Here is a 13783-nt window from a genome sequence, read left to right as displayed (position 1 = left end):
CAAACTCAATTAAACATTGATGGCCAACTATTACATACCAGCCAAAAATTTCAAAAGTTATAACATTTAATTCCAAATATGATTGCACAAACTAATTTTGTTTTCATTTTAAGTTCAAAACCCTAAAAACTATTTGATGTTAACATAAACCATTTTTATACAAAGTTTAAGGTTTTGAAACTACTGTGTTAAATTGCATATTGCATATTTGTAGCCAAAATAATGACAACATACATTTCAACAAAAATATAAGTGCTGAAACTGAATATTTTTTTTTTTCAACATTCAAGAGAGATAAATTTGTCCAAAATCATTAAACCACGACCAAATTCAAACTAGAAAAGTTTATCCTAAGATTTATCTATATGTCAAATTTGAGTTGAATGGGTAATACCGTTTGGGAGACAATGAACAGAAATCGAACATTTCTAATTATTTTCAAAGTGAAAGTGGCTAACAATGTAACTCTGCCAAAAATTATCGAACCGTTACCAAATTAAAACTTGACCTGTGCATTACTTTGACACATCCATATGTCAAATTTGAGTTGAATGTGTAATACCGTTGGGGCGATAATGAATGGAAACTGAAAAATGTTCTTATTATTTTCAAAGTAAAAGGGCCATAACTCTGCCAAAAATCATCCAACCATGACCCATTTCAACTTTGACCTCAGATTCTTTTGATATATCCATATTTCAAAGTTGAATTGAATGTGTAATACTGTTGGTGAGATAATGAACGGAAACTGAAAGTTTTATCAAGGGGCATGAATCTGTCAAAAATCATTGGACCATGAAGAAAATGAACTTGCCCTGTGTTTTTTTATGATACATCCATATGTCAAATTTGAGTTGAATGTGTGCAATCGTTACTAAGATAATGAACGGAAACTGATAATTGCGGAATGACGGAACGATGGAAGGACGGAATAACGGAACAGGGTAACACTATATGTCCTGGCCATTTTATGGCGGGGACATAAAAATTGATGAATGCACATACCATATGTTTGGTGTTAAATAATCATTATGCCATAATTAGATTAATGTTTAATGATAAACCACTATGTCATGCCTATAATACATATGTATATAACTATTTTAAATACACTTGTTACTAAATATTGTAACAAAATTGCCTGATTGCAAATGTTAAGAGTGTCATGTGAACTATTATGTTATTGTCTCCCTTTAAGAGCCCAAAACTCAATCATAATTAGTCTGCTAAACAAGTATTGGAAAAATTGAAACAATAATGTCACATTTAATTTAATTACATCATCAAAACCCCTAGCAGTAAAGTGAAAGTAGGTTTTTAGCACAGATCACATGAGTTAAGGATGAGAATATAAGCCTAATTTGTTTAAACAACATTTCTTTTCTGAATAACTTGATTCTACAGTAGTGAATTTTGTAAGGGAAGTTAGTGTACAGTATGGAGACAGGAATTTCAACAAGAGGGCCATGATGTCCCTGAAATCGCTCACCGGAGAATAAAAACTCCATGACAAAGAACAAATAATTTAATAAACTATAATCAAAAGCAGATATATAATCTACATCACGAAGTTCACATTTGCATCTAAAACAGTACATGGTAGACATTCACTAGAAGTTGTTTCTTACATGTATATAAGCTCTAGCTCTTTTTTTTAATTAAGTTTTTACTACATTCATAATATTATAAGGAAAATCAATGACTCCCCCCATATTAAGGCCAATTATTTACCCCAATGCTTTTATTTACAAAACTTGGTAGACAACCATTTTTATAAAATACTTTTTTTGTTTGTTGTTTTGTTTTTACTATAAACAAGTGGACTGGACAAGACTTTGACCTTCAATCATACATGATATTGGAGGTCAAATTATTTATAATCTCATTTTATTTCTGTATCTGGCTATAAATTTGTTATTTATAAATGGATTAACTTCATATTTAGACATAACATCTTTTTGATCAGGACCTTCATGGATATCAAACTTAAATTTACATTGACTCATTTATGACTTTAACCGTGAAGGTCAAATAATAGAACTTTCACTTCTAATATATAAAATGCATTGCTATAATTGCCTGTATCTTGGTTATTAATCAAAATGTGTTTTTTTTTCATATTTGGACAAGTTCTTTTTAATGGCTGTACTGCCTTGACTTTGAGTTTTTAATGACCTTGACCGCCAAGGTCATACAATTTAATTATGGTTAAGATGTCATTATTGTGTTATTTATCTACATATTTGTATCAAACGTGGACAAAACAACACTTGTGACCAGACGGACATGTTGAATAATTTATATATATGACCGTGATAGTCATATGATTGAATGTTTCTAAAATCTTCTTAACTTTGTCATTTTATTTATGGAAATCATTTATATTTGACAAAACAACAAGCATTACTAGACAAATACATCAAACTTTGCAAAAAAGGAACAACAATTTTTTTTTCTTTTTTTTTTCTTTTTAAAGATTTTTAAACCATTTAATTGTCTGCTTTTAGAATAAGTATAAAAGTCAAGCATTTCCCCGCTAGCTCTTGTTTCACAGCATACAAGTTTAATGTAAATACGTAATAATTTACATGGTCACCATGTATAATGTATTGAACCTTAACAAATTATGCATTTTCAGAAAATTTCACTCTTGGTTTAGGACACCTAAATTCAGTTCTATGATTTCATAAAAAAGTGAGAAAAATATGTTGAAGAAATTCAAAAGAAAGAGGTTACAATATTTTTGAGTAGACAATAAAAGTATCCCAGATACCTTGTTAACCAGAAACAGAATATTCCATTAAGTATAAGATAGATAAATAAACAATTTTAATGTCAACTCCAATGAATTATCCAGTAAAATGATATTCATAATACTGCACTTTTATACGGTATTACAATATAAAATAAATATCATCAGAACAATATATAACATGATTATGAATGTATATCAAACCTCATTATTAAAAGTTTTCATACATGTATTAGTTCTGAAAGACAAACAATTTTGTATCACTGTTTAGTCTTAAATCTCCCACTTTCATCGTATGAGGAGGCCTTTATATAAACATTTCTGACAGTCTTTATATTAGACATGACTAGTTTATCTGCATTGTAACTCTGTCTGCAATAGCATGAAACCCTACTTTTATTCACAAATCTTCTGACTAACTTATAACAAGGCTATATATAAATGTAAACAATAATTTAATTTGTTATAATACGCGTTACCGAAATAGAGTTTCCTATAAGTTAAAATTCCTACATGTCAAAATTATGACAGTGAGTCAAAAAGAAATAACTCTTCTCGCAAGATGCTAAGTCCTTGTACATGTTAGAAACATTGGATTTAGCATACAGTCATGGTCCCGAGGAGCTAGCTTTAACCACTTTTTAATGCTTATTAAACTGTATCATTGCGCACGACCATTAATGTAGGCGATGACACACTGGTGAAACATAATGGCACACTAATTAAGACGCCATGGTATGATCATGTCATCGTTTTTTCATCATCGTAACATGGCATTTACACCAGCGTGTCATCTTATTTTCTAATTTGGAAGTCGTAGCATCTGTATTGCAAGTTAGGGTAAACTAAAAAAAGTCATGATTTTCCAAACAGAACAAGTCCAGGACTAGTAATAAATAGCATTTGTTTAACCATCTAAACACTGGGCGAGTAGGGCCTACGAACGACCAGGTTAGTTAGAAACAAATGAGAATAAATATTATTTTAAATAGCTATTATCGGTCAGACTCCTTTTTTAGAATTAACCTTTTACTTATTTGTCCTTTATAACATTAACTTTTTTCCTATTAGTCTCTACAGCTATATCAAAAATAAATACCATTTATAAAGTATAAGAATACATTAACTTACATGATCATTAAATAGAAATAAAGTAAACAACATACATTTAGCCGCTTTATTACTTTTTGATAGACTTGAAATTGCTTGCACAAAATATTGTCAGTTAACAAATCATAATTTAAAGCACTTGTTTAATTAAACTAAAGCCTTGGTTATGCCTATTAACTGTACAATAACTAAGGTTTACACAATTTTTTTTAAACAGATAAAGGTATGTTCCTGACTTATAATTAGTGAGTTTTTCTTTGAACAAGTGGTTCTGTTCTTGTTAACCGATCGTCCTTCTTTGGTGCAGTTAAAAGTTTTTTCCGCAAATTTTGGAAGCGCACACTTAGGATAAAGTTAAACCATGAAATGTGATTTTATATCAAGCAGTTATTGTAGCTTAAAATTCAATGTACACAAACACAGTATAATTATTCACATTTCTATTTGTTGAATTCATTCAAATAAAAAATATTTTGATCTAAACATTTATATTGTTGCTTAAACAAATGCATTGGTACAAGCCAGGTGATATGATTATTATCAGTTGACCCGAATTACCATAGCAACAGCCAATGTTAGATTAACGGTATTTTTATATGAAGAGCCAAACCGACACCACCATATTTCTGTCGTAGCTTTGTTATATACATTATATATATATATATATATATATATATATATATATATATATATAGTATCATTTTGTGAAAAAAAAAGTGTCGCTCGTGGCTCTTCATATCTAATTTTATGCAGGTGCGGCAAATGACCGATAATTCGCTATTTTGGCAAATATGCATAGTAAATGGCATGTACTTTCTTAACTGAAAATACCTTTTACTGTAATATTTTGCCATTTCTATATAGATAATAAGTCATTTTTTGAGGAACATGTATAATTTTAATTTTTTTATTGGTTTTGAATTCATAAAATTACAGGGCTAAAATGCTCCGTTAGTGAACTTTGTCCTTTTTTACCCTCAAGTGTCACCTTGAACTTGAAGGTAGGGATGCAGGTGTAACGCATGACACATCATCTTATTATAGTTACTATTTGTGCCAAGTGTTTTCATAATCCTTTGAGCTATGAACAAGTTATGGACCGAACATAAAATATACCCTGTAGCAGACTATGTTAATCTTTGACCTCCAAGTGTAACCTTGACCTTTGAGACAGGTAACCGGTGTTTGCGCTTGACACATTGTCTCAGTATTGTTAACAATTGTGGCACGTATTTAAAAAATCCCTCCAAAGATAAGAAAGTGAGGGACCGGACACGACATATACCCTCAAACAGAAAATGTTGACCTTAACCTGGAGGTAGGTGTCTGGTTGTTGCGCATGACACATTGTCTTATTATAACAAACATTTGTGCAAAATTATTTGAAATTCCTTTGATAAATGACAAGGTAATTGACCGGACACGAAAGTGTGACAGACGGACGGACTGACGGACAGACGGACGGACAGAGCCTATTTCTAAATTCCCCTTTTTCTTCGAAAAGGCGGGAAACAAACAAATTGTCATACACTGGTATGTACCCCATTAAAACAAATATTCGCTCACCTAACTTGGTGTGCTCATACTCTGCCTGACTTTGACCTGAGGAAGTGTCTGTCTTAATTTTTGCCATCTCCTGCAAAAACAAATCATCTTCTTAACTCCAAAAATGAGATTTTAATTCAAAACTAATCAACAAGACGTTATTAAGATGTATGTATTAATACTCAAAGGTATGTACATAATAATGTACATACTTTTATTTCATTTTTTATATTTTAGCACAATAACCACCATGATAACCCGATTTAATCACTCACCCGAAATTCTTTGTAAACAATTGTTCTGCATTTTAGGAGTCATCGGGTCACATTTTATATTCTCCAAGAAAAAAAAAAGTTTATAAGTGGTAAAAATTTGAAGCTAAAATTATCAACATGATTATCAAAGTTTATAGTTCTATACCTTATTATGCCCACACTTCAAAGAAGAGCGGGTATATTGCTTTGCATTTGTCTGTCTGTCGGTCCGTCGGTCCGTAGACCAAATAGTTTCCGAGTGATAACTAAAGAACGCTAAGGCCTAGGTAATTCAAACTTAGTAGGGATTGGGCATGACCAGCAGATGACCCCTATTGATTTTGGGGTCAAGGGGTCAAAGGTCAAGGTCACATTGACCTTGTAAGTAAAAATGGTGTCCGATCAATAACTAAAGAACGCTAAGGTCTAGGAACTTCAATTTTTTTATTATGATTTGACATGACAAGCAGATGACCACTATTGAATTTGGAGTCAAAGGGTCAAAGGTCAAGATCACATTGACCTTGTAGGTAAAAAAGGTTTCCGATCAATAACTAAAGAACGCTTAGGCCTAGAAAATTCAAACTTGGTATGATAATAGATCATGACGAGCAGATGACCTCTATTGATTTTGGGGTCAAGGGTTCAAAGGTCAAGGTAACATTGACATTGTAAGTAAAACAGTTTCGAATCAATTACTAAAGAATGCTTAGGCCTAGGAACTTCAAACTTGGTATGATAATCGATCATGACGAGCAGATGACCACTATTGATTTTGGGGTCAAGGGTTCAAAGGTCAAGGTAACATTGACATTGTAGGTAAAATAGTTTCGGATCAATAACTAAATAATGCTTAGGCCAAGGAACTTCAAACTTGGTTTGATGATTGGTCATGACCAGCAGATAACCCCTATTGATTTTAGGGTCAAGGGGTCAAAGGTCAAGGTCACATTGACCTACATTGACCTTGTAGGTAAAAATGGTTTCCGACCAATAACTAAAGAACGTTTAAGCCTAGGAACTTTAAACTTGCTATGATGATTGGTCATGACCAGCAAATGACCCCTATTGATTTTTGAGGTCAAGGAATCATAGGTCGAGGTCACATTGACATTGTAGTTAAGGACGGTTTCCGATCGACATTAAAGAACGCTAAGGCCTAGGAACTTCAAACTTGGTATGAAGATTAGTCATGACCAGCAGATGACCCCTATTGTTTTTTGGGGTCAAGGGGTCAAAGGTCAAGATCACATTGACCTTGTAGTTCAAAAACTTTCCGATCAATAACTAAAGAGCGCTTAGGCATAGGAAGTTCAAACTTAGTATGATGATTGGTCATGACCAGCAGAAGACACCTATTGATTTTTGGGTCAAGGGGTCAACGTTCATATTTATGTTGTTGATATAAACGGTTGACGATCATTAACTTGACAACCCATGAGCTTTTGGCCCCAAAACTTCGTAGGTGCAATAGACTTGACAATAAGATGACCCTTATTGATTTTTGGGTCAAGAAGTCAAAGGTCAAGATCATATTAACATTGTAGCTGAAAATGGTTTCCGATCACTAACTTAACAAGCCCATAGCTGCTGACCCGTAAAATGTGTAGGTGCATTGGTCTTGGCAAGAAGATGATCCCTATTGATTTTGAGGTCAAGGGGTCAGTGTCATATTGACCTTGTACTTAAATATTGTTTCTGACCATTAACTCAACAACACAAGTTGATATTTTTATATTAAACTAAAAATGCCTTTCGTATACACATTTGAAGGCCTTTGAATTTTATATTACAACTTTGCTGTCATTAATGAGGCCTACATGATTCATAAAATTTATGCATATATTATTTGGTAAAATTTGTATTAACTTAAATTGCTGCACACAACGTATGCGGTCACAATAATTATTACCTTCTGAGTCATGACCAGTTGATAACCCTTATTGATTTTTGTTCACTAGGTCAGACGTCATGCATAATAATCTGATCACGTGACTAATTGACTGCAAATATGGGGCATACATTTTTACAAACATAGCTTGTCTTATAACAAAATCTTACCATGGACAACAAACTCAACATTTCTCAGTGCTTAATTGTGTAAACTAAGCAAAACTTACCATAACAAACATGAAATATTATAATATTTACGTTTAACCTTAACAGTGAGCCAGTATAGCTAACATTGACCCTTTAAGTGTAATCTTCATTATGAGCAAGCAAATCTTACATTTAACCTTAAAGCATACTTGCCATAATTTTAAGGCTCATTTTCGGGACACTTTTCATTTAGATAAGCAACCGTATTGTTTCTAAAATTTACAAAGTGGCATACAACCTATATTACTAGTATTTACAACCTGAAATTTAATGGCATCATAAACAAGACAAAATGTCAATTAATATTGACAGTTTTTCTATCTTTTAAGGCATCGTAAATTGAATAAGTCGCAGAAGAAAATTAAGCTATGTTAAGCAAGGACAATTAGCCATGTTGTTTACTCGAAACATTCGCTGACTCCTGTAGATTTCATCACCTCCTATTTAGCGGTATTTTTCACAGTGTTTGACTTCTAATAACTGCCTACAGGCGATTAAATTAATGCTGGCCAGTTATTAAATACAGTGTATGACACATAGGGTAAACAATTTATCTTTTAATTGATAAAAAAATATAACTGATAAGTGTTTGTGGTATGGGGCACATAGATTTACTAATCAAAGGATAGTGTCACCATTTACTGTTTATTGCAATGCTGTTTGGGGATAATCGTTTGTTACCAGCGTTATAGAATAGTTAAAAAAAAACTTGACAATAAAATTATATAAAGTGCAAAATTTCTGCCTACAAAGTATTTCTTTTTACCGAGACATAATCTGGAACAGACACCTTATTTCTGGGAACAATCCCGGACGTTATAACATGTATGCTTTAAGTGTGACCTTCACCATAAACAAGCATATCTTACATTTAACAGTTAGGTATGACCTCTACCATGAACAAGCATTATAAGCTAACATTTAACTTTTAATTGTGATCTTCACTATGAACAAGCATAGCTAACATTTAACCTTTAATGTGACCATCACTATGAGCAAGAACTGCTTACATTAAAAGATGAGTAAGCATTGCTATTTATCAACCTTTAATTGTCACCTTCACCATGAGGAAGCTCAGCCAGCTCACATTAAACCTTAAGTGCAGGGATCATTCTGGTCAGAATTTTTAGTAAAAGATTTTCTCTAATTTGGCAAATTTTAATGAGAGAAATTATATTTCTTTTTGACAGATTTAATTTTCATGATAGGCAAGATTTCATTTTGAAACTTTTAACTTTTTGAAATAACTGTACATAATTTTTATAAACATTGTTTTTCTAATGAGGAAATAAAAAAAATATTTATTACAGTGATTTTTGTTCTCACTTTTTGTACACATCCCATGCCTTTTTATAGTGAATTTTTAAAAATAATAAAATTCGTATTGTGAACAAGAGCCAAGTCAACATGGCCATCCCTCGCCAAATGTGTTTGCTCATTGGAAGAATTGTATATGTAGTAGAGGAGAATAATTCAATTTGAAGAGGTATTTTGGAAATGAAAACTGATGGCTGAAGTGATTATAGATTTGAAACCTATATAAATACTAATGCCTGAAAAAAACCAAAGGGCAATAACTGTAAAATACAGGGTAGGTTATCATTCTTGTGTGCTGCACTACTCCTCAATGAGATCTATCTACCTATGAAGTTTCATGTTGATATCTCAAAGGCTTTTTAGTTATGCTCTGGACAAAAAATAAGCATGAAAAATAACAAAGGGCAATTATTGACTCAATTATTCATAATAGAGTTATCATGCTTGTGTGCTGCAGTCCTCCACAATGAGACCTATTCACCTATGAAGTTTCATGTTGATATCTCAAAGGCTTTTTAGTTATGCTCTGGACAAAAATTAAGCATAAAAAATAACAAAGGGCAATAACTGAAATTATGCAATGTTGAGTAATCATTCGTGTATGCTGCACTCTTCCTCAATGAGATCTATCTACCTATGAAAATTCATTTTGATATCTCAAAGGCTTTGTTGTAATGTTCTGGACAAAAAGTAAGCATGGAAAAAAAATGAAGGGTAGAGTTATAATTCTTGTGCACTGCATGAGTGAGATCTATCTACCTATAAAGTTTCATATTGATATATCAAATGCTTTTTGAGTTATGCGCTGGACAGAAATTAAGTTTGAAAAATACAAAGGACAAAAACTCAAAAATTGCGCATGGTAGAGTTATCATTCTTTTGCGTTGCACGCCTCTTCAATATGATCTATCCACCATGTCCACCTATGAAGTTTCAAGTTGATACCGCACATTCTTTTTAAAATAAGTTCTGGACAAAAAGTATGAAAAATAACAAAGGACAATAGCTCAAAGATTATGCATGGTAGAGTTATCATCCTTGTGCACTGCACTCCTCCTTAATATGATTTATCCACCTATGAAGTTTCAAGTTGATTACTCATATACTTTTTGAAATATGCTCCGGACAAAAATGTCGGACGGAAGGATGGACATTTCTATATCCCCCGCCGCCTTTCGGCGAGGGATAAAAATAAATATAACACCTTTATTCTGAAATATAAAGGAATTATACATGCAGATCTACTACAACAATTGAATGCAGACAATGTTAAAAATAGGACAATATTATACTGTACAGAAGTGATTGTTGAGATTTGAAGAATATTTTTTAAAACCTTATGAAAAAAGATATTCTGTTTTTGTTATGGTGTTTCCACACACACCCCTCCCTTAAAAAATATTCATTGAATAGGTGACCTGAACACATAATGACAAATATCTCGATATACACAAATATAAACAATACCTTAAGTAATTTTTATTCATAAACATTATTTAAGTGTAGTAACACACTTAAAATAAGACTCAGCTTCCTTTTGGCAACATTTTTTTTTAAATCACGACATCGCAAAATTATATGACAAATGAATATTTGTCTGTTTTCTGCCAAAACGTTCACAATTCTAGTTGTTGCTGATTGTAATTATATAAAATTAAATATTTTTGTTCAATATAAGATTGTTTATCAACGGCTATTTCATCAAGAGTCGTAAAACAAAAATTTCAAATGTGTTACTTACGGCAAAATTTACCGTGGTTGATGTGATATTTTGAAGAGAAATTTTACTGGTATTCATTTTTGACATTCTCATTTTTATGTTAGTATGTGTCAAAATTTGTTTGTGTCACAATTGAAATAAATTAAAAGTGTGTTGGGCAAACTCCTGACTCATAGAGAGATAAAAGCTAGCCATCATACTGTATTTCTGAATTCGCCATCTCAAATCAGCAATTATTTTAGGCTAAATAATTCAAAGTGTTGGGCCACTTATAGGAGATTTTAACATCGATTTCAAAAACAAACAATTTAAAATCAAATTGTTGATAGCAATTATGAATTGTTCATCATATTTTTGTGAAATTTTAGCATTCTTAAGAAACTTTTTTTTTCATATGGGGATTTTGGAAGATTTCTTTTAAAAATTCAAACAATATTTGTTTGCAGTGGATAATTATGGCTATATACATTCTGTACCCATTGTACAGGGGATAAACCTGGTTGTTTTTGTTTCCATTTAAAAAGCTACAGTACTGACGTATATTACCACAAAAATTTAAATCATAAAGTTATTTCTTTACAATTACCTATCATGTCTTGATCGTCTTTAATACAAAGATGCCTTTATACATGTATACGCTTAACAAACATCTATTTATTTAATTAACAAACAAAAGGAAATTTGGTTTACCTCTTTCTGTTCTGAAACAAGAGTCTCCAAGACTCCAAGTTTCTTTTTCAATTCGGCTTTCTCAAGTGTTTCTTGAGACATTTTGAATTCGAATTCTTTTATTGTTAATTTTAGTTTTCCAAGTTCTTTTTCATTTTCCAGTTTTCCCTCCTTTTCATCAGACATCTTGGCTTCAATGTGTATTAGCTTCTTCTTCAGATCATCATATTCTTCTTTAGTAGCAGCATTTTCTGTCGATTTCAGAACTTTTGCCATTTCTCCCTTAATTTCTCTCAGAGTTGTTTCAAAGCCTTCAGACGTAATAATGAAGTCCCTCTCCTTCAGCTGATGAAAAATATCAGTTTTGAAACATTTTCTTTCATAAAAAATGTATCTATATGATTTATATTATTTAATTTTCTAAACAACATAATTTATTATATATAAGGTCAGACTTTATTTTAAGCCTTCAATTAAATGAAGGGTTTGACATGTTTGAAAGTTTGATGTTCTTATAGGGGTCAAGATATATGGTCACAGTTGATAGGAGATACAAACATTTTGCATGTATGATAATCCTTTACACCCTTTTCAATTTCTTGATGTTGGAGGTAATTTATTTATTGATATAATCCAAGCTCTACCACAATATCATAATTTAGAAAGTATGAATTAAACAGAATTTCAGGACCCTGAAAATTGTTCGGGTTCCAAAGTTTTTGATTTTAATTAGTTGCAAACTAAGATCTCTTTTGTTTATAATTTAACAGTTTATAGGTACATAAATATTTTAATGTGACTTTATCAATTAAGGTATGAGCCACCTAATGCATAACCTCCACTTTGAAGAGTACTCAAATAGGCTAGAACTACTGTCAACTGCATTGAAACTGAGGGGCGTGGGTTCAAGCCCCAAAAGAGGCAACTTTTTTTTTATAAAATATGGTACCTGATATTTTCAAAGTCTAATAAAATAAAAACTAGACGGTAAAAGTATTTTATATTTGACAAGTGCATCCAATATACTTTTAAAAAAAATTATGCAAACTTTGAAAACAGCCCCTGATTTGAGTAAATTTTAGGGATATTTTGAATAAGGCCCTACAAGTAGAAAAATGATCAAACAACTACTTAAAATGGGTGGGGTAGGGTAACATTTATTTATATATTTCAAACATTTTGAGTAGAAACAATAATTTTGATGGGTCATTTGTTAGCTAAATGCTATTATTTGTTTCTTAAATATTTTCTATAGGAAAACGTTATTTCATAATGATTATATAATAGAATAATTAGAGTTTCTCATTTCTAAAAAAGAGCCCTTCTAATAGCAAAGTTTTACTTTAGAAAAATCTCCCTAACTCGCAAACCATACGGTAAACTTTGTTTAAATTTTGCCTTCTTGTGTCTTTTAAGGTATATGCCTGACCTATGTTGTCAATTTTATAGTTCCTTATAGTGCCCATTAGGAGGCTCATACCTTAACTAAAGGGGATTATTTTTTTAATTTGACTTTACTTTACCTCTTCAAACTCTGTTACCTAAACTTTGTCCTGAATTAAGTGGTTTGTTATCTCAAATCAATTTAAGTTAACTCCATAAAGACTTCAAAGTGATATAATTCATTATTTACACTTACATCTTGAAGTTTCTTCACCGCTAATAAGGCATCTGATCGTTGTAATAGCTCCTTACCATCTTGTAGAACTGCTATCATATCGTCAATAAAAGCATTTGCCTCACGTTCTTCTAATTCCATACTGCTTGAGTGGAAAATATTATTTCTATACTGGCGTACCTATTGAAAAGGAAACACAGGTTCAATATTGTTCTATGCATAATTATGTATACTGTTAAGCAATTAATTATTTTGTTGAAACTTGTTTAGGTACTTACCTTCATCAAAGACGCAATCATAAATTATACCAGGCCTTTTTTCTCACATGTATATATTCATTGCAAATTTGGAAAAATTGTGTCTTATTCAATTTAGTAAATAAATAATTGTGAAATGTATTATTTGGGAAAAATATACCAGCATTTAAGATGTGCAAACTTTTTATACAAAGCTAAATAAATATTACTGAAACTGATAAGGATTTAAAAGATATCCGAAACATCAAGAACGTCCACACCAAATATAAAAAAAGTGTGTACCTTCTTTCAAATCACCGACTTCGGAATTGGGATTCCTTTAGGGATTGGGAAAAAAGGATAAAATTTGAATTGGAAATGAGGCGTATATTTAGATTAATGGGATAGCGGAAAATAGACCTGTATTCAAATAGTTCTATAGACAAATCTACAATTGTACAT

The 13783-nt window shown here is 31.6% G+C and overlaps 1 protein-coding gene across 2 annotated transcripts in view; it reads right to left on the bottom strand.

Moving 5' to 3' along the window:
* LOC132736473 (uncharacterized) overlaps nucleotides 1–13783 on the bottom strand; it is a 40301-nt gene that overhangs the window by 5863 nt on the left and 20655 nt on the right. For both annotated transcript variants that reach the window (XM_060723618.1, XM_060723617.1), the window contains 3 exons: nucleotides 13107–13265; nucleotides 11489–11812; nucleotides 5429–5498 (listed from right to left, as the gene is read on the bottom strand). In XM_060723618.1, the coding sequence (XP_060579601.1) occupies nucleotides 5429–5498; nucleotides 11489–11812; nucleotides 13107–13265 (553 nt within the window). The remainder of the gene's footprint in view (nucleotides 1–5428; nucleotides 5499–11488; nucleotides 11813–13106; nucleotides 13266–13783) is intronic.

Source organism: Ruditapes philippinarum, unplaced genomic scaffold, assembly GCF_026571515.1.
Source record: "Ruditapes philippinarum isolate M1 unplaced genomic scaffold, ASM2657151v2 ctg491_1_1_1_1, whole genome shotgun sequence".
Classification (NCBI taxonomy): domain Eukaryota; kingdom Metazoa; phylum Mollusca; class Bivalvia; order Venerida; family Veneridae; genus Ruditapes; species Ruditapes philippinarum.
This window is presented reverse-complemented; position numbering and strand designations above follow the sequence as displayed.